General features: G+C 44.7%; 1 protein-coding gene across 3 annotated transcripts in view; it reads right to left on the bottom strand.

The window, feature by feature from the left end:
- Positions 1-22,193, bottom strand: part of PPP3CC (protein phosphatase 3 catalytic subunit gamma) — a 59,665-nt gene that overhangs the window by 12,429 nt on the left and 25,043 nt on the right. For all 3 annotated transcript variants that reach the window (XM_073654040.1, XM_073654038.1, XM_073654039.1), the window contains exons 4-12: positions 21,022-21,133; positions 18,991-19,136; positions 18,478-18,617; positions 18,313-18,390; positions 17,107-17,201; positions 13,897-14,022; positions 12,433-12,510; positions 5,536-5,715; positions 3,610-3,639 (exon numbers count right to left, since the gene is read on the bottom strand). In XM_073654040.1, coding sequence (XP_073510141.1) covers positions 3,610-3,639; positions 5,536-5,715; positions 12,433-12,510; positions 13,897-14,022; positions 17,107-17,201; positions 18,313-18,390; positions 18,478-18,617; positions 18,991-19,136; positions 21,022-21,133 — 985 coding nt within the window. The remainder of the gene's footprint in view (positions 1-3,609; positions 3,640-5,535; positions 5,716-12,432; positions 12,511-13,896; positions 14,023-17,106; positions 17,202-18,312; positions 18,391-18,477; positions 18,618-18,990; positions 19,137-21,021; positions 21,134-22,193) is intronic.

The following is a 22,193-nucleotide window of genomic DNA, read 5'->3' on the forward strand; positions in this document are numbered from 1 at the left end:
GAACGCACACACACACACCAGGATGGGAGAACGCACACACACACACACACACCAGGATGGGAGAACGCACACACACCAGGATGGGAGAACGCACACACACCAGGATGGGAGAACACACACACACACACACACACACACACACACCAGGATGGGAGAACGCACACACACCAGGATGGGAGAACGCACACACACCAGGATGGGAGAACGCACACACACACACACCAGGATGGGAGAACACACACACCAGGATGGGAGAATGCACACACCAGGATGGGAGAATGCACACACACACACACACACCAGGATGGGAGAACGCACACACACACACACACACCAGGATGGGAGAACGCACACACACACCAGGATGGGAGAACGCACACACACACACACCAGGATGGAAGAACGCACACACACACACACCAGGATGGGAGAACGCACACACACACACACCAGGATGGGAGAACGCACACACACACACACACCAGGATGGGAGAACGCACACACACACACACACCAGGATGGGAGAACGCACACACACACACCAGGATGGGAGAACGCACACACACACACCAGGATGGGAGAACGCACACACACACACCAGGATGGGAGAACGCACACACACACACACCAGGATGGGAGAACGCACACACACACACACACCAGGATGGGAGAACGCACACACACACACACACCAGGATGGGAGAACGCACACACACACACACACCAGGATGGGAGAACGCACACACACACACACACCAGGATGGGAGAACGCACACACACACACACCAGGATGGGAGAACGCACACACACACACACCAGGATGGGAGAACGCACACACACACACACACCAGGATGGGAGAACGCACACACACACACACACCAGGATGGGAGAACGCACACACACACACCAGGATGGGAGAACGCACACACACACACACCAGGATGGGAGAACGCACACACACACACACACACCAGGATGGGAGAACGCACACACACACACACACACACCAGGATGGGAGAACGCACACACACACACACACACCAGGATGGGAGAACGCACACACACACACACCAGGATGGGAGAACGCACACACACACACACCAGGATGGGAGAACGTACACACACACACACCAGGATGGGAGAACGCACACACACACACACCAGGATGGGAGAATGCACACACACACACACCAGGATGGGAGAACGCACACACACACACACCAGGATGGGAGAACGCACACACACACACACCAGGATGGGAGAACGCACACACACACACACCAGGATGGGAGAACGCACACACACACACACCAGGATGGGAGAACGCACACACACACACACCAGGATGGGAGAACGCACACACACACACCAGGATGGGAGAACGCACACACACACACCAGGATGGGAGAACGCACACACACACCAGGATGGGAGAAAGCACACACACACCAGGATGGGAGAACGCACACACACACCAGGATGGGAGAACACACACACACACACCAGGATGGGAGAACGCACACACACACACACACACACACACCAGGATGGGAGAACGCACACACACACACCAGGATGGGAGAACGCACACACACACCAGGATGGGAGAACGCACACACACACACACACACACACACACACACACACCAGGATGGGAGAACGCACACACACACACACCAGGATGGGAGAACGCACACACACACCAGGATGGGAGAACGCACACACACACACACACACACACACACACACCAGGATGGGAGAACGCACACACACACCAGGATGGGAGAACGCACACACACACACACCAGGATGGGAGAACGCACACACACACACACCAGGATGGGAGAACGCACACACACACACACACACACCAGGATGGGAGAACGCACACACACACACACACCAGGATGGGAGAACGCACACACACACACACACACACACCAGGATGGGAGAACGCACACACACACCAGGATGGGAGAACGCACACACACACACACCAGGATGGGAGAACGCACACACACACACACACCAGGATGGGAGAACGCGCACACACACACACACACCAGGATGGGAGAACGCACACACACACACACACCAGGATGGGAGAACGCACACACAGACACCAGGATGGGAGAACGCACACACAGACACCAGGATGGGAGAACGCACACACACACACCAGGATGGGAGAACGCACACACACACACCAGGATGGGAGAACGCACACACACACACCAGGATGGGAGAACGCACACACACACACACACCAGGATGGGAGAACGCACACACGCACACCAGGATGGGAGAACGCACACACAGACACCAGGATGGGAGAACGCACACACAGACACCAGGATGGGAGAACGCACACACACACACCAGGATGGAGGTCATATATACCAGGATGGGGAAAGTACTATTAGTATAAACATGGAAATTAGTCATCCCTTACTGGGGTCAAAGTATCTCATGACGGGTGCGCGAAAATAAAACTATTAAAAATACTGTGCAGCCTAGTCAGCTAGAGTTTGTGTGTGTTGTAGGTGCTTCTATCACCCTCTCGTGAAAGGTGTTAATACTAAATTAGATATGAAAAAATGCTTTGAAAAGTTAAATGGAACCTGCCAGTAACACTTACCCAGCGCAAGAAGAAGTAATGCAAGTTAGGGCAGTGTAAAATATTATGAAATATACATATTATGGCGCCATCATGCCAAAATTCAGGATTTATTGATAAGAAAATTAGACTCACAAGTGCACAAGCAGCCTATGACTCCTCTTCGCTTCTCCCCACCGATACTGCTCTTACTTCTAGATTGTCAGTGGAACTAGAGGCTTTGCTGGTTACTTGTGCTCTCCTCTGTTAATCGAGGCTCAGGGTCAGGAGAAGCAGAGAGGAGCCACCAGTGCATTGGAGAGTATCATCTGCATATCAATAAAAGCTGAATTTTGGCACAATGCCGCTATAATAGGTATCTTTTATACTGTTTTACGCTGCTCTATGCAACACTACCTATGCTTCCGTATGCGTAATATTACTGACAGGTTCCTTTTAACAATGCATTTTTGCATATCTAATTTTTTAATAATAACTTCACCAACCTTTAAGAAAATGTTGCTTATTTTTATGACTAAGGGTACGTGCAAATAACGTCTTTAAGAAGTGTGTGAACCTGGTGAGTTTTTCAGGAGGAAGACCCTTCAAGACACGCCGGTGTCTTTTGTCCTGAAGAGTCCCTTTTTTAGTGTCTTTTCGGTCATTTTTCGGCCACCAGCTTTTGTTTTGCTTGTACTGAATTATTATTAAAAAGATTATTATTGAATAACCTAGTGAGCGGCCATCTGAAGGATGGTTAGAAGAAGCTCAGAAGGCTGAACACAGGAGCAGCGAGTCGTTTTTACATCGCAGAGTATATATTCATTCTTTTTAGCATTAATTTAGATATTTTTTCTGTGGGTTACGGAGCGTACCCCGCCTGAACAAGACGTTGTGTGCACATACCCTGACGGATAAACCATCCAGAATGTCAGTGCTGCTATTTCCTATCAGCCTAGCACCCTCTAGTGTCGTCTGCATAAACTGCAGCTCCAGGGGGTGTATACTTTACCTTCTTGAGCCTCAACTGCTTCTTCTGTAGCTGTATGGGAGACAGAGAAAGACGAGGCATCAGAAAAATATCTGGGTCACATCAAGCTACCGATCCTATACACATGGTCAGGGGAACACGCTGACACAATTCCTGACTCTCTTCCCTGGGGCCGTGCATGTAATATTCACAACCTCAGACCCAGATACTATGTGTAGCGATCCGTCACTGAGCTGCCATCTCTATGGCTGCAATGCCGGACCGGGCGATGATTGCTTCCATGCATGGCGACTATAAATGCAGGTGAAATAAAGGAGTTAAAAACTAGATGTGTACATAAAATGGACAGGGGCGAGCAGTCCATTCACTAAACCCCGGCTGCTGAATAATGTCAGTGCCTGCAGGGCACCCGCAGGGAATATGGAGTCGCTCGGGCTTAGTATTGCTCCGGATTATGAAAAGACCCGAGATAATATTAAATTAGGAAGCTGCTCATAATCAAATTCTCTAGATTGGTTCATACAATTAAAATTGTGCAGATATCCGTCTGAAACTATGTCCTAACTAAGAGTCTATGTGAGCGCTAGACTGTATCTAAGTGACATTGAAGGGGTACTGGCTATGATGAAGAGCAATCAACGCCCGAAACGCATAGGCCAAGTGTTTCATACTTTTAACCCTTTAGTTTAAGAGCATAATGTTCTTCTAGAAAAAAATATATTTTCTGCGGGAGCTGGATATTTTCTCTCTACAAGTATTGCTATTCACCTGGGAGCCGGCCCGAGGTTTCTTCCATTGTGGATTTCTTGTCTGGACCTGGTGAGCGCATGTGAACACTTCTCTGTCTATATCCTATTGATGAATGCTACCGCTCACTGCCAGCTTTGCCTTTATCTTCATCACTTATCGCATTATTGCAGACTATACCTTGCAGAATCCCCCCCAAAATACAGATGTAGCAGAGCTCAATCTATCATTTAAATGGTTTATCCAGGACTTTTTTTTTTTTTTTTTACTATGGGCTTAAAAACAAATTAGGTAGGTAGTTGTTAAAGGGGTATTCCCATCTTCAAGATCCCATCCCAATATGTAGCAGGTGTGATAATAATAATATTAGCAAATACCTCCAATTAGAAACGTAGTATAGTTCTCCCGATTCGCTATGTCATTACCCCATGTGCAGGGCATTGCAGTAGCTTAGGTATCCATGGTTATGACCACTCAGTGACAGTTAGCGGTGAGTGGTCATAACCATGGATACCTAAGCTACTTCCATGCCCTGCACATGGGGTAATGACATAGCGAATCAGGAGAACTATACTACATTTCTAATTGGAGGTATTTACTATTATTATTATTACACCTACTACATATTGGGATGGTATCTGGGAGATGGGAATACCCCTTTAACGCCCTGCCTGTTCTACCCACTGCCGGCACAGAGCAGTCATTGACCGCTCCTGCCGGAGATTCAGCTGCTAGACGTCAACAGAGCAGCTCTCTGACTCAGCTGATGGGTCATGACTGCCGACGTCATGTTGATTGACCGCTGGCTTCCCGCTGTTCAGAAGCAGGGAGCCAGCTGTCAATCAGAATGACGTCAGCAGTCATGCCCAACACAGCAGAGCGGAAGAGAAGCCGCTGCTCTGTCCATGAAAGCTGCTGAATCGCCAGCAGGGGTGGTTTGTGACTCCTCTGTGCTAACAGAGATTGGCACCGGGCATAGACCCATAGTTAAAAAAAAAATAAATTATCTAGGATAAGGCGCTTTAATTCCTTTGTTTGTGTGAGGTGATCATTTTCTGAGTTCAGTTTCATACATATGACTATTCTGGATTACATGGCTCCTGAATTTAGGGTCACAGTATTTTATGTGCCGATAGTGTGCACGTTACACATGACTCCATTAGTACAATACATAGGAAAACATGAGGAGGTGATAGTTACCGCTCTGCAGGGTCTGTCTCCCTCCTGACAGCACCCCCTGGGGCAGCGTTCCGGTGGGTGTCAGGCCCTTCAGCGTCAGCACGCTCTCACTTTCCTCCCTGAGCACCGAGAAAACGCGGGCCATCTTCCCAATCGCTCGGATCTTGTTCCGGATAATCTCTTTACGTACAGAAGCTCCAGCTGGAAGGAAACAGAAAGAGATTATTATTCATGGAAAGATGTCTGATACTGGACACCTTTACTGGGGGTCTCATCTACTGGACGTCTTCAAAAATATCCCAATCTGAATATCTGGGGTAAAGACATCCACAAATTGCACAAACTGTGCTTTTATTTAGGTGCTATATATCTATAAAGTCAATTATTAGGTCATCTGTGTGGGAGGTTCCAAAACGATATGTTGTGCTTCATAACTTATCAAGTGAGAAAATATATAAAACTGATGGAAGGAAGATGGTTTATATGGTGTGCCGCCATGAATGCAGCCCCTACGCCAGTCCGGTACCCCAGTGAAAGGTATATTTTTTATTTCGGCCTCATGAAGTGATAACGATTGGTTATGATCGCTGGGGGTTCATGCTCTACGACCCAATCTGTCCCTGAGAATGAAGAGGCCATAGCATAATGTTTCCTCAGCTTCCACTAATTGTCCAGGATTGTTTAGTGTATGGGAACATAAATATACATATACACATTATCTACACACGTGGTCAAAATTGTTGTTTAATAAAAGAAAAACCCACAATGGTCACAGAAATAACTTGAATCTGACAAAAATAATAAATTAAAAATCTATGAAAATGAACAAATGAAAGTCAGACATTGCTTTTCTGCTTCCACAGAATTAAAAAAAAAATTAAACTCATGAAATCGGCCTGGACAGAAATGATGGTACTCCTGAAAATAATGTGACAAAAGGGACATGGTAAATCAAGTTGTGTCCTCTAATTAGCATCACAGGTGTCTACAATCTTGTAATCAGTCAGTGGCCTGTATATAGGGCTACAGATACTCACTGTGCTGTTTGGTGACATGGTGTGTACCACACTCAACATGGACCAGAGGAAGCAAAGGAAAGAGTTGTCTCAGGAGATTAGAAAGAAAATTATAGACAAGCATGTTAAATGTAAATGTTATAAGACCATCTCCAAGCAGCTTGATGTTCCTGTGACTACAGTTGCACATATTATTCAGAAATTTAAGATCCATGGGACTGTAGCCAACCTCCCTGGACGTGGCCGTAGGAGGAAAATTGATGACAAATCAAAGAGACGGATAATATGAATGGTAACAAAAGAGCCTAGGATAACTTCTAAAGACATTAAAGGTGAACTTCCAGCTCAAGGAACATCAGTGTCAGATCGCACCATCAGTCGTTGTTTGATCCAAAGTGGACTTCATGGGAGACGACCAAGGAGAACACTATTGTTGAAAAAAAATCATAAAAAAGCCAGACTGGAATTTGCCAAACTACATGTTGACAATCCAAAAAGCTTCTGGGAGAATGTCCTATGGACAGATGAGACACAAATGGAAGTTTTTGGCAAGGCACATCAGCTCTATGTTCACAGACGAAAAAATGAAGCATATCAAGAAAAGGACACTGTCCCTACTGTGAAACATGGTGGAGGCTCTGTCATGTTCTGGGGCTACTTTGCTGCATCTGGCACAGGGTGTCTTGAATCTGTGCAGGGTACAATGAAATCTCAAGACTATCAAGGGATTCTAGAGAGAAATGTGCTACCCAGTGTCAGAAAGCTTGGTCCCAGTCGCAGGTCATGGGTCTTGTAACAGGATAATGACCCAAAACACACAGCTAAAAACACCCAAGAATGGCTAAGAGGTAAACATTGGACTATTCTGAAGTGGCCTTCTATGAGCCCTGACCTAAATCCTATTGAGCATCTTTGGAAAGAGCTGAAACATGCCGCCTGGAAAAGGCAACCTTTAAACACGAGACAACTGGAGCAGTTTACTCATGAGGAGTGGCCAAAATACCTGTCGAGAGGTGCAGAAGTCTCATTGACAGTTACAGGAATCCTCTGATTGCAGTGATTGCATCAAAAGGTTCTTCAACAAAATATTAAGTTAAGAAGAACCATCATTTCTGTCCAGGCCGATTTCATCAGTTTAATTTTTTTTTTTAATTCTGTGGAAGCAGAAAAGCAATGACTGACCTTCATTTGTTCATTTTCATAGATTTTTAATTTATTATTACTTTTGTCAGATTCAAGTTATTTCTTTGACCATTGTGGGTTTTTCTTTCATTAAACGAGGGGTACCAACAATTTTGACCACGTGTGTATATATAAATAAAAATAGTGCACAGTAAGAGTGCTTTAAAAAAAGAAAGAAGTGTTAATAGTTTATTTTTAACCAATTAACATAGTTTTGGGTCTTTACGAGTCACTAGTGCAGCTACACTTAGAATACTGTACAATTTTGGTCTCCGGTGTATAAAAAGGACAAAGCTGAACGAGAGTGGGTGCAGAGAAGAGCGACCGAGGTTACTGAGGGAATGGGTGGACTGCAAGGTTATCAGACTTTGGGTTATTCAGTTTTAAAAAAACGAAAGCTTAAAGGTGATCTTATTACAGTGTCCAAATATATGAGAGGACAGTACAGAGATCTTTCTAATGTTCTTTTTACACCTAGACCAGCAACGGTGGTAAAGGTGGTATCCTCTATGTCTAGCGGAAAGAACGTTTAATCATAATCACTGGCGCAGATTCTTTACTGCAAGAGCAGTGAGACTATGGATTCTTTACTGTAAGAGCAGTGAGACTATGGATTCTTTACTGTAAGAGCAGTGAGACTATGGACTCTTTACTGTAAGAGCAGTGAGACTATGGATTCTTTACTGTAAGAGCAGTGAGACTATGGATTCTTTACTGTAAGAGCAGTGAGACTATGGATTCTTTACTGTAAGAGCAGTGAGACTATGGATTATTTACTGTAAGAGCAGTGAGACTATGGATTATTTACTGTAAGAGAAGTGAGACTATAGATTCTTTACTGTAAGAGCAGTGAGACTATGGATTCTTTACTGTAAGAGCAGTGAGACTATGGATTCTTTACTGTAAGAGCAGTGAGACTATGGATTCTTTACTGTATGAGCAGTGACACTGGATTCTTTACTGTAGGAGCAGTGAGACTATGGATTCTATACAGTAAGAGCAGTGAGACTATGGATTCTTTACGGCAAGAGCAGTGAGACTATGGATTCTTTACTGCAAGAGCAGTGAGACTATGGATTCTTTACTGCAAGAGCAGTGCGACTATGGATTCTTTACTGCAAGAGCAGTGAGACTATGGATTCTTTACTGCAAGAGCAGTGAGACTATGGATTCTTTACTGCAAGAGCAGTGAGACTATGGATTCTTTACTGCAAGAGCAGTGAGACTATGGATTCTTTACTGCAAGAGCAGTGAGACTATGGATTCTTTACTGCAAGAGCAGTGAGACTATGGATTCTTTACTGCAAGAGCAGTGAGACTATGGATTCTTTACTGTAAGAGCAGTGAGACTATGGATTCTTTACTGCAAGAGCAGTGAGACTATGGATTCTTTACTGTAGGAGCAGCGAGACTATGGATTATTTACTGTAGGAGCAGCGAGACTATGGATTATTTACTGTAGGAGCAGCGAGACTATGGATTCTTTACGGTAAGAGCAGTGAGACTATGGATTCTTTACTGTAAGAGCAGTGAGACTATGGATTCTTTACGGTAAGAGCAGTGAGACTATGAATTCTTTACGGTAAGAGCAGTGAGACTATGGATTCTTTACCGTAAAAGCAGTGAGACTATGGATTCTTTACGGTAAGAGCAGTGAGACTATGGATTCTTTACAGTAAGAGCAGAGAGACCAGGGCTTTGGAGTCTGTAGGCCAAACATCCGACTCCTCAGCACTGCCTCACTACTGAGCATGTAGTGCAGCACAGATTCATCTCAACTAAAAACCAAGATCCTTAGATCAGGATCAGAACAGACATTTATAGGACATTTCAGAACTTTCCCAAATTCTTATGAAAAACGTTACAGCACATCCTGCATTGTACTAATGAACCCAATGTATTATATATTTTAGGAGTCAGAGTCGGTCCATTTTACACAGACTGCAACTCCACCAAAATGGACACGGACTCCGAAGCCCTGAGTAAAACTATGGATTCTTTACTGTAACAGCAGTGAGACTATGGTACTCTAAATGAATACAAAATTCCAACTTTATTTAGAACTTCATTTAAAAATACATGAGGTTAAAAAACAGCAAGGTCCAGGACATGTGACACTTGACGCATTTCGGATATAAGTGTCCTTACTCATTGCCTTACTGTTTTTTTAACCTCATGTATTTTAAATAAAGTTCTAAATAAAGTTTTAATCTTTTATTCATGTGGTGCTGGATCGCAAACTTCTAATTTTTCCCTGTCTTACCGTGGATACAGGCCTCGAAGATCCATGTATCTAATCTCAAAACCTATGGACGTTTTTAGGGCATTGTGGTGAGCTGATGTCATTGATACATGTCCCAATGCAGGACTGTGCATGACTGTAAGATGACATGGACTTGGTGAGTGTGAGGAAGAGCATAGGCTGGATGAGATGGGGGAAGTAAAAAAAAAAAAAAAAAAAAGTATTCATTGTTCCTGGCACTGCCCCTGCAACCTGCTGGCCTGGGCACCAGACCTCCAGTGGCAAATACGGCCCTGGCTGTATGTTTGAGGTTGTAGTCCTGCTGCAAAATAAATTTGGAGCTAATCAGACACCTCCTTGATGCTACTGCATCATGGATAAGTATCGGCCTGTATTTCTCTGCACTGAAATTAACAAACTTGTGGACCATAGATGCAGTGGTCAGCAAAGGAAAAAGTGCAGCAGATGAAGGACACATCATGCTTACTTCTCTTCAAAATCAGAAGATGTCCAGCAGTGGCATCAATTTAAGTCTTGCAGCAGGACCCAGCTACACTCTTATTCTGTTTGGCCACAAGTAGTTTTCATGGAAAACTTGAGGCCAAATAGAAATATCATTTGCATGGAAACAAGGCCAAGTGACTCAACTATGCAAGAAAACATAGGAACTGGAGCGCAGAAAAATGGCAGCAGGGTTTCTGGACTGATGAGTCGAAATTTAGCATTCACGTTGCATCTTGTTAATTGATAAAAAGAAACTATTTACTCTTTTCTTTCTGAAAGCATTCTTAGTCTGCAGTATTTTTCAAACACTTGCACTAATGTGTGTGTGTGTATATATATTATATAAAGTATTGAACATGACCCCAATTTTCTAAGTAAATATATTCCTAAAGGTGCTATTGACTTGAAATTCTCACCAGATGTCGGTAACAACCCATCCAATCCACACAGGAAATCCCCATAGATGTCCATAAATTAAGTTATATGAAATAATGAGAAGGGATACAGGGAAAAAGCATTGAAAAAGCTTACTGAAATTTAATTAATACTTTGTACAAAAGCCTTTGTTGGTGATGACAGCTTCAATACACATCCTGTATGGAGAAACTAGTCCCAGGCATTGCTCATGTGTGATTTTGGCCCATTTTTCCACACATACACTCTTCACATCCTGAAGGTCCCGTGTGCTCCTTATATGAACTCTGAGCTTTATTTCCTTCCATACATTTTCTAATTTTCTATTGGATTCAGGTCCAGTGATGGGAAAATAAAGTTGCTAGAATGGCCCAGCCTTACTCTGAAATCAATTGTGAGTTTCCTTGGCTTTATGTTTGGGATCATTGTCTTGCTGAAATGTCCACCCTCATTTCATTGCCATCATCCTGGTAGATAGCAACAGATGTTTATCAAGAATTTCTCGGTACATTTGTCCATTCACCCTTCAGTTATATGAAGTTTGCCAGTGCCGTATGCAGAAAAACAACCCGACACCATGATGTTCCCACCTCTAATCTTCACTGTTGGTATGGTGTTTTGAGGTTACATGCAGTGCCTTTTGGCCTTCAAACATGGTGTGTATTATGGCATCCAAAGAGTTCAATTTTACTCTCATTTGACTTTCCCAGTATTTCACAGGCTTGTCTAAATGTTGTTGAGCAAACTTTAAACGCTCTTGATGCTTTTTGTTCAGCAATGGGGTCTTCTGTAGTGAGCGTGCATACAGGCCATGGAGGTTGAGTGCATTACTTATAACTTTCTTTGAAACAATTGTACCTGCTGATTTCAGGTCTTTCTGTAGCATTCGATAGGTGGTCCTTGGCTCTTGTACGACTCTTCTGATGTGGCACCTTGGTAATGAGACACCTTTCTATAGGACATCAGTTGAACAAGCTATTGTTCACTAAGTGGCAGGATTGCTTTCTAATTACTGATAGATTTCAGTTGGTGTCATGACTTTCCATGGCTTTTTGTACCTCTCTTTCTTCATGTGTTCAATACTCATTCCCTGTGTCATTTCTCATTATTACACAGAACTTAATTTATGGACATCTATGGTTTGCTTTCATCTCATGTGTAGATTGGATGGGTTGTTACCAACATCTGGCACAAACTTCATGGCAATAGCACCTTTAGAAATATATTTACTTAGAAAATTGGTGACGTGTTCAATACTTAGTTCAGTTGCTATCAACTGTATAAACAGTAATCTCCATAATAAGAGCAAAGGTAGGTTATTTATCTATATAGGACACATATACAGCTCCAAGCAAACTTTGCAATCAGTCCCTTTGCAGTGGCTCCCCCTGGTGGAGGGAGAACTAATTTAACTTGACTTTTCAATGAATGGTTTGGTTTCCTTGTCATAATGTAAGAGAGCAGATGTTAGGGTGTGTGTAACATAAGTAATGTGTAAAAAGGTCTTGTAATAGGAAGTTCAGGAAATATACAGAATACAGAGCAGCAGAGACATCTTACTTTCCAGCGTGTCTTCTCCATCTGTGATCAGCTCGTCGTCTGAGCATATACTGAGAATATTCACCAGCATTTCCGTAACTGCGGAGAAAAAAAGCAAGATATGGCAACGCTACTGACAACACGATATCTCTGATTCCTGCCACAGTTTATTTCTATAGCTCCCCTTTATATCTATCAGTTAGCTGCAATTAAAAAGTAAAATAATTGAATAAAGGCATCAAAAAACACACGAGAGTAGAGAGAGGGGTGCAGAGGTAGCACCCGAGATCTGGTGTTTTAGAGGGTGGCAACAGATTATGCATCGTGACCAAGGGACCTTCATGTCACACTCGGTCTGTATGCATAATAACAGGGTAAGGGCAGTGACTCACACAGTGGATACAGCAGGTGAGGGGCTATATCTGCAGGTAGGGATTTCTCCTACGTTCCATATATACACTGCTCAAAAGTATTAAGGGCACACGTAAATCTCCAGACCATTATTGACGGATTGTCAAACCGGACATGATGGATGATGTTGCAGGCACCACGGCGGCTCAAGTCCTTCTCACATCTGTTACATGTGATCAGTGTGATCGGGTCACCAATGATGGAGCAGCCCAGTGTGATGGTCTTTGACTGTGAGTACCCGGGGCTCACGGGGTCTGTGTCTGACAGTATGGTCAGATACTTGCCCATCAGTAGCCACTGGAGGCCATTCTGTAGGGCTTTGTCAGTGCTCCTCCTGTTCCACAAAGGAGCAGATACCGGTCCTGGTGCTGGGCTGATGCCCTACTACAGCCCTGCCCAGCTCTGCGCATGTAACAGCCCGTGTCCTGGTATCTGCTCCATTCTCCTGAAACTGTGCTGGGAAACACCACAAACCTCCCTGTGATGGCCATTATGGATGTGCAGGAGCCGGGCCAAGCTGAATGGCCTGCAGGTACGGCCTGGTGACAGACAGACAGACAGACAGACAGTAGTGACAAAAACACGAGCAAAATGCACAAAAAGAGAAGAATCGCTCAGGGAGAACAAGAAGAGAGAAATTGTCTGTGGACACTACCTGCAAATACAATCACTTTTTGGGGATCATCTTGTTGCTCCTCTCCTTTTATACACATAAGATGGATATATAGATAGGCAGACAGATAGTAGATGAAAGATAGATTATAGATAATAGATAGATGATGGATAATAGATGGATAATATATAGAATAGATACAGATAGCTAGAATAGATACAGATACGCCCACTAGTGGATTGGAGAGGTACTGATGAGTGAGTGCCCTGCTGGCCTCAGTGTGGTATTACATTGCATGTATATGGGGTGTTGCCAGCATTGTTCTCGGCCTGTTGGCGGCTCCATTTCCGGCAGGGACAGACCCTTTGCCTCTCCTTTCCCTTAGCGCTCCCCGCACACACAGCCTGGCCATGACAACCTGATAAAAATCTGATGACACCGATCCACTTTCTGCATTTTACCTTTCTCCCCCACAAAGGGCAGGGACCATGTGAACACGTCCATGAAGTTTGGCAGCCAGTAAGGATGTGGAGAGCAATTAAACTGACGGATATTCATGACATTGTTTTCATACTTGAGCACTGCGGCTGTAAGGAGACAATAAGAAGCAATTTTACATGTACTGCAGACGGCTTCAGCACACGACTCCCACACACCGGCAGGAGCGGCTCCTCAGAGACATGTGGTGGTGGTGACGCCAGCTCCCGGCAGCCTCTCACATGCACCCATCATTTCATTATCACAAAAACATCCCAGTCTAGTTTATTATATCTCATATTAATCCTATTCCTTATGGTAATAAGATGGTGGCCCATCGCTGATTGTTGGGGGACCGACTTCTGGCCCCTGTACCACCCTGACAAGGATGGGGAGCAGAGATGATTTAGCATAGCCTCTCCTCACAGCTTTCCCTGCACGGTGGTACCGACATGTCCACCTTTCCTGATCTGGATACAGCTTCTTAGGCATTAATCAGGAGGTCCGCAGCCAGTCCGGACATTGCAGACCATACACCGACAGTCAAGTACAAACAGGAGACGGCGGCCTCACCACCGGGATGTGTGAGAATTTGCAAAAAAAAAAGTGAAGGGTATGCAGCGCTGCAAGAGCTCCGCCACCCAATAACCTGAGCGCGGCCCACCCTGGGACCTCTCAAAGCAGCAAAGACAAGCGAGCTCAAAAGCGGCTGAACATTGACAACTCCATCATCCATACTTGTTTTTACCATTTTATACATTTTTTTCGTCACATGTAAAAGGACCCCTGGACATATGATGGGTGTAGCTGCAGACATCTCCATTTTTAGTGATGCTACAATTCATTAGACAAATGATGCTTTGGATAGAAGATGTAAGAGTATAGAAATCCAGCACAGCAATCCCCATGGTCGGCATTCACAATGACAGTACAGCTAACACATTGTAGTGCAATCCTCCCAGGGCATACCGCCTCACAGTCGTCCCAGATCCAGTGGGACTGTCCTGAATTTGGGAGGCTGTCCCGCGGTCCTGGTAAGTCAGGGGTATGTGCCGACTTCTGCTGCATCTGCGTCCTCAGGACACAAATACTGCTGACTATCACAGTGGAGCTGGGAGCCGACAGCTCCTTCCTCCTCCATCCAGTCTATGCAAAGACTGAAGGTCCTGCCAAAACCTTTAGGTCACATGACAGTCTCAGGTCACATGACTGGCAGCAGAGAAAAGGGAAGAGGAGCAGGACACAGGCATGGTGTGTGCAGAAAGGCTTTGTACGTGAGTTGTTATATAGCAGAGCGTAGTGTGAGCATTATAAATATATATTTATATATACTGCTATACACATGCTCAGCTCTGATATATATATTTTCTGAAGCAGCAAAGGTGAGTGTGTTTATATATCATAACAGTGTGTGTGTATAAATAGCAGAGCTGAGTGTGTATGTGTGTTTTCGTGTAGCAGAGCTGAGTGTGTATGTGTGTTTTCGTGTAGCAGAGCTGAGTGTGTATGTGTGTTTTCGTGTAGCAGAGCTGAGTGTGTATGTGTGTTTTCGTGTAGCAGAGCTGAGTGTGTATGTGTGTTTTTGTGTAGCAGAGCTGAGTGTGTATGTGTGTTTTCGTGTAGCAGAGCTGAGTGTGTATGTGTGTTTTCGTGTAGCAGAGCTGAGTGTGTATGTGTTTTCGTGTAGCAGAGCTGAGTGTGTATGTGTGTTTTCGTGTGGCAGAGCTGAGTGTGTATGTGTGTTTTCGTGTAGCAGAGCTGAGTGTGTATGTGTGTTTTCGTGTAGCAGAGCTGAGTGTGTATGTGTGTTTTCGTGTAGCAGAGCTGAGTGTGTATGTGTGTTTTCGTGTAGCAGAGCTGTGTGTTGATGCAGCAGAGCGGTGTCTGTATGTGTACACTGTGAAGAACATCATATTGTGTCGAGGGGTATATCATACTGTGTAATTGGGGGGTCTGTGAGGGTATCACATAGTGTGGTGGACACTGTTGGAGCATTATATTATGTGTTGGGGCATCTTACTGTTTAGGAAGCACTGTGGGGGCCATTAAGGGGTACCATACTGTGTGGGAACATTCATGGGCTTCACTAGGAGCAGCATTTGTGTGGACACATATAAAGGACAGGGTGAGGTTAGGGTACAGGCTTAGCGTAAAAAAGAAAAAAAAAAAAATGTGTCCCACTTTCTTGTTTTTCAAAGTTGGGAGATATGCTAGAGATGATATCACTTACAGATGTATAGCCCTAACCTTGAGGAATGAAACCCCCAGAAGTTCTGAATCCAAAATCTGTAACTTAGCGCTTCTTGTGAAGTTTCAGTAAATCAATACAACCTGAGGAGAAGCATTGGATGGGGATTTTGACTTATAGACGCCTGATCAGCTTCAAAGGAGTTTGTGTGGCTTACCAAGCGCTCCACTTCCTTTGATATAAGACTCGGATAGAGTTCCTGCTCACACGGCCAACACTTTGTTACCTTATGGCACATCTCTATGAAACTTCATGGGGGAAGTACTGGTCCGTAAAGAGACCATCTAATGGCCCCCATACACATTACACTAAAGTTGCCTGAATCGGTGGGATCGGCCTCCCAACTCTCCCCCACAAATGATGTTGGGGGAAATAAGGATCCAGCTGCTGTAATTTTGTTGGGCACTGAGATAAGTCACAGTCAGAGGAGTTTGTGAGCAACGCTCTCATAGGGAAATCAGGAACACTCTACCAAGTATGGGGGAGTCAGAAGAGAAAGTCGTCAGCGAACCATTATTTTGCCGGGAGATATCTGATGTGTATGAGTGACCTCTCACAGAATGGAAAACACTATCTTGCAATTACCTTCGAGGAGAAGCATCTACTATATAGGTCAATATCCAACCCTTTAATAATGCTCCTTGCAACATGACCAGAGATAACTGCCAGGCCAGAAAGTCATCTACAGACTGCCTGTTTCAGGGTGTTTGCCCCTCATCATCTCACTGGCCAAGTGTGCTGCCCTTGTGGGGAAAGGACTGATTTTCCTTACAGAGACCAGCTGAGTATCCCTGCCGGTACTTAGTTTATTTCATGCTGCGAGGGAGCTAATTTGTATGAGATTTCAGAAATGCAATATGGCAGCAATGAAGCTATCATGTGGTACTAACAGGCAGCAGTACCGGGAGGCAGACGACTGTCACGCCAACACCCGCCGTCAGCTTACCTTTGTTGTTGTAGACGTCAAGGTAATTCGGTGCAGAAAAAATGGTGATGAGGGAAGGAAAACCTGTCGTTTGACTCTTCCGATACATTCGGTATCTGCAGAGAGGAAAACAGACATTGGAAATGATCAGCCTCAACTCTTGTATCCAATAATGCAAAGATCCTGCTAACAATCGGCTTTGTAGATGGCAGGTGACAATTGCTTCCAGTCTGAGCACTTATCATAACTCAGTGAAGCCCCCATACACATTGGAGAGTTGTTGGCCAAACCATTGTTCGGTTTATTGTTCGGCCGATAGCTATCTTCCCATATTCCCCCATATGAGAGCGCCGCTGCCAGACATCTCTGGGGTCGGCTAATCGCTACAGAACAGAGGAATCTGCAGTCTAAAATCGAACATGCTGGATCCTTAACTCCTCTGACAATAATCATTAGGGGGTCTCTATACACATTAGACTTATGTCGACCACACCCATGTGAGGCTGGAGACAAGTGGGTTAAAATCTGCGCTGCCAGAAGTCCAGAGATGAAGAGACGGGAAATGCGGTTTGTCGACTGTTTCGAAATGACACACGTATCAAAGAAAACGCACCGGACGCGTGTTTCGCTTCAAGCTTCATCAGGGAGTGACACCCTCTGATAAAGCAAAATGTGAATCGGGTGCATTTTCTTTGATAATGTATCACTTCGAAACGCGTCGACAAATAAACCGCATTTCCCGTCTCCTGCTCATCTCTGGATTACTGACAGCGCAGATTTTAACCCACTCGTCTCCAGCTTTCTCCACATCGTGGATCTGCAGCAGTCTTTTTCTAAGCTTGTACAGGGGCTGTGACTTCACAGCCGCCCCAGGTGAGCAAACCTTTTGCCTCCCTGTTCCTTTCTCGGGTAACACCCTATTGCGCTTATTGTCTTTTCTGTCTCTCTTTGTAGAGATAGGCCACCGGCAGAGACGTCTGGCAGCAGCTTTCTCAGAGGACACAGAAGTGCTCCTGTGTGTGGGAAGGCTGTAGGCCAAACCATCGTTCAGCCGAAGGTATCTAATATGTACGGCCAGCTTTAAATTGTCAACCAAAACCATCGATATCAGCAGGTTTGGCTGACGTTAGCCTAATGTGTATTGGGGCCTTAATGCCTCACAGACAATCAGTATTAGTGATCATAAAGATGAACATCTTGCTTTAAATATTGAAGATGCAGTATTACCCCGCATCCTGTGCTTCATGGGCCCGAATCACTGACAGGAGGTTGTTGCTCTGCAGAAATTCACAGACCGCAGGATAGCTGTAATACAGAAAGTACTAATAAAGGTAGGTTCACACATGGCGGATATGCTGCAAAGTTTGCATCCAGATTTGGCTACCCTGTTACCTGTAGAAATAGGAGCAGCCGCGCACTGTGTTGTGGGTGAAATGTTCCAACGTCTTCTCATTGCCGTAGTCCTCGGCTGGGTCAGACCACAGCAGATCGCACATAGGGCCGAAGGCAGGGGGCTCCTTGAATCGGTCTAACTGATGAGGCGGAGAGAATAACGAGAGCATGAATGAGGGTCCCAGAAAGCTAAGAGTGAAAAGTAGGGGAGACATGAAAGAGCAGAACCTATTATCTTTCTGACTAGGGGGTACGTCCAAAGGCAGAGTACAGTACATCCACAATTACAATCAGTAGTTGAAAATCATCCAGACTTGTCCTGCTCACACTGCTGATGGTTTTGTTACGGTGTGGAAAAAAGGACGTCCACCATGGCCTAAGCGCAGCAGCACAGACCTGGCTTCTTCCAAGTAACAAACCCTCAGCTGTGTGTGCAGGACTAGTTTAGGAGCAACTTTCTGCCTCTTGGGTTAAAGAAGACATATATTCAGATATGCAAAGAGGAGGATTCACCTTTCTGATGTCGTCCAGGCAAGAGATTTCTGGGGAGAGACCCCCGTGCACGCACAGGAACTGCTGGTTCAGCAGAGCTGCTAGGGGGAGGCAGTCGAAGGCATCCATACAGGAGTCATACACTCGCTCCGAATACTTAATTTTACCTGCAGGGAGAGGAGAGTTTTTGGGAGGCAAATTCCCACCCTAAACAATCAGGAAAAACAGAGTACTTCTTCCATAGGATGCAGTCAGGAGCCCCCGATCTCAGTATAGTCGGGGGTTCAGAAGTAGGAATACCTTATACTCACAACACGTGAAGCCAGATTCATGGGGTGTTTTAAGGCCTGAACCTGATTCATCCAAAAACACCTACAAAATCTCCCTAAACCTCCATTTGGGGTAGATAAACATGCTAGACACCACACATGTATTGGACGGGGGCTGTGTCTCCTCCAGTCCCGAAGTTGGCCAAGGCCATGATGTGGGCAGTGGAGCCTGGAATATTTCAATTTTTTTTTTCTTTTCTGAAGTCTAAATTCATTTATGAAGCTACTCTTGACTCTGAATTAATGTTGGGGATATGGTTTGACGTCTAAATTACGGCAAGTTTTTGGGGTATGGTCTGAATTAATTTTAGGGGTATAGTCAGAGGTCTAAATTACGATAAGTTTTTGGGGTATGGTTTGAAATCTAAATTAAGTTTTGGGGTATGGTCTGAGGTCTGAATTAATTTTAGGGATAGGGTCTGAGGTCTGAATTAATTTTAGGGATAGGGTTTGAGGTCTGAATTAATTTTAGGGATAGGGTTTGAGGTCTGAATTAATTTTAGGGGTATGGTCAGAGGTCTAAATTACATTTTTGGGGTATGGTCTGAGGTCTGAATACATTTTAGGGTTCTGGTATGAGGTCTGAGTTATTTTTTGGGGTCTGGACTGAATTAATTTTAGGGTTCTGGTCAAATAATTTTAGGGGTCTGATCAATTTCAAGAGTCTAGTCTGGATCTGATTAATATTAGAGTTCTTGTCTGGGGTCTGATTAATATTAGGACATTTTAGTAACCTGTTCTGGGGTCTTATTAAGTGGTATGAAGTCTGAATTATTTTAATGGTCTAGTCTGGGGTCTGATTAATATTAGGGGTTTGGTCTGGAACTTGAATTAGTTTTAGGGGTCTGGTCTTAAGAGTTTTTAATTTATGGACCACATCTGTGGTAGGAATCAAATTTAGTGGCTAGTATGGGGTCTGAATTGATTTTAGGGGTCTTAAGTATTTAGGAATCTTGATGTAGATAATTCTATAAAGTTTGTGAAACGTTAACAAGATGATTTCACGATCACAGCAGACCCAGGTAAGAGGTCCTAAGTACCCCTTCTCTAATTTATAGCAGTTTTATGTAAGGGGTGCATGCACAGCGCAGCTACACAATAATCTGTAAAAATCAAGATGTGGACACTCCTCATATTGTTCCCTGGCAATGGCCATGACCTGAAGGGGACAGGCATGGAGCATGAATGCAGCAGGCAGAACAGATGGGCACACGGATCTGTACATGGTACAGAAAGCATCTGGGTGTGAGCTACACAGATGGGCACGGAGTAACAGATTGCAATGACGGCGGCACAGCAGCAGCTGTACGGGGTGGAATTAGGGGCCCCGCATGCAGGTAGTGGAGTTCATGGGCGCTCGGAAGAGGTAGAACATAGAGCAGATTTTATAAATGGCACCTAATTCAGTCGGCAGATAGAGATACTTAAGGGATATACATATCTAAATAGCTGGACACATGATGCAGTGAAGCAGATGGGCTGAGAGTCCACAGAGGATTGGGCAGGGGGCATGTGTCAAGATCAGAAGAACGCGGGCGTAGCAAGCAAGATGCCAGAAGCAGTGGGCACACAGCAGTGCTGGAAGAGCGGATCAAAACCGCAATATATTATACGGGGATTTTCTTATCTAGGTTTTCTATACATCGGGCAGCAGTAGATGAAATCACCCGTCCTCCCACAGGATGGACAAGCACGGAGCGATGGCGGGGGCAGGTACACTCACATTCTTGCTTGAAGGTGAAATACTCCGTCAGGTGTCGGCACTCGTGGTTCCCTCGCAACAAGAACAGGGTTTTGGGGTGGATAATTTTCAAGCTCCAGAGGTAGAGAACGCACTAGAAGAGAAAGGACGTGGGTTACAATGGAGGTGGATAAGGTGATAAAAGACCTTTATGATGTTTCGACAGAATATTCTTTTAATAAAACAGACAAGTCAGGAGAGAAAAAAAAAAGTGCATAAAGTATTAAGAAATGGTCTAAGCAGTTACTCCCATATACCAGTTATTGGGGTGTTCTCACTATGATTGGGGTGATGACATTATGACGGGTCTCTGGATCAGATCTATCGCCGTTTTTCTCTACACCCGGGACACCTGCCCTAGAAATGTAAATGGGGTGTCTGGGATTCCCTAGAAAGCTGGGTGTCTGGAAGAGAAAACGTACATGGGCCGTTGTGCCGCATCGGCTCAGGACGGAGCCGCCGGACACCCATCAGCCCTGTGCAGAGACTCACACCAGCAAATAGAGGAGGTCCTGTATACAGTATATACTATACAGTGCCTTTATCTCCTGCAGATAAGGGGATGAGGTTATACAGCCGGACAGTAAGAGGAAGCTGATATCATCTTGAAGGCATCGCTGGGTGTGAGAGGGGAAGAAAACATGATGTAACTCACGATCGGAGCAAGATAAGGAAAGTGTTTCCAACTGTACAATATGTGAGGACTGAACATGACAGCGTCGCGAACCAAATGGTACTGTAAGCAAGACTAAACTCAGAGTCAGCGGCCCTCCCCAAATCCCAGCTTGTTATACTCCCCCCTACCCTTGTACAGCCTCCAGAGACCCCAGGGAGGGGGATTCAGGAACTTTTCTTTATGTTATCATCTCTCTTACCAATTACAGTTTATTATTGTCAACTTTCCTACAGTACAGCCTCCACAGATCACCGAGGTGAGGTATACAGGAGCTTTTCTTTATGTCCTCACTCCTAATACCTATCCTAGCCACTTACTGCAATTTCCTATACAGCCCCCTAGTGACCCCTACAATAGATACAAAAACTTCTCTTACCAATTACAGCCGCTTTCCATTATCCTCCACAATAAGTATTCAGGAGCTTTTCTTCATGTCATCACCCCTCTTATCAATTACAGCCTATTACGGTGATTTCCT

The sequence above is a fragment of the Phyllobates terribilis genome, unplaced genomic scaffold (assembly GCF_046119375.1).
Source record: "Phyllobates terribilis strain yellow unplaced genomic scaffold, ASM4611937v1 Scaffold_11__3_contigs__length_659146591, whole genome shotgun sequence".
Taxonomy (NCBI): domain Eukaryota; kingdom Metazoa; phylum Chordata; class Amphibia; order Anura; family Dendrobatidae; genus Phyllobates; species Phyllobates terribilis.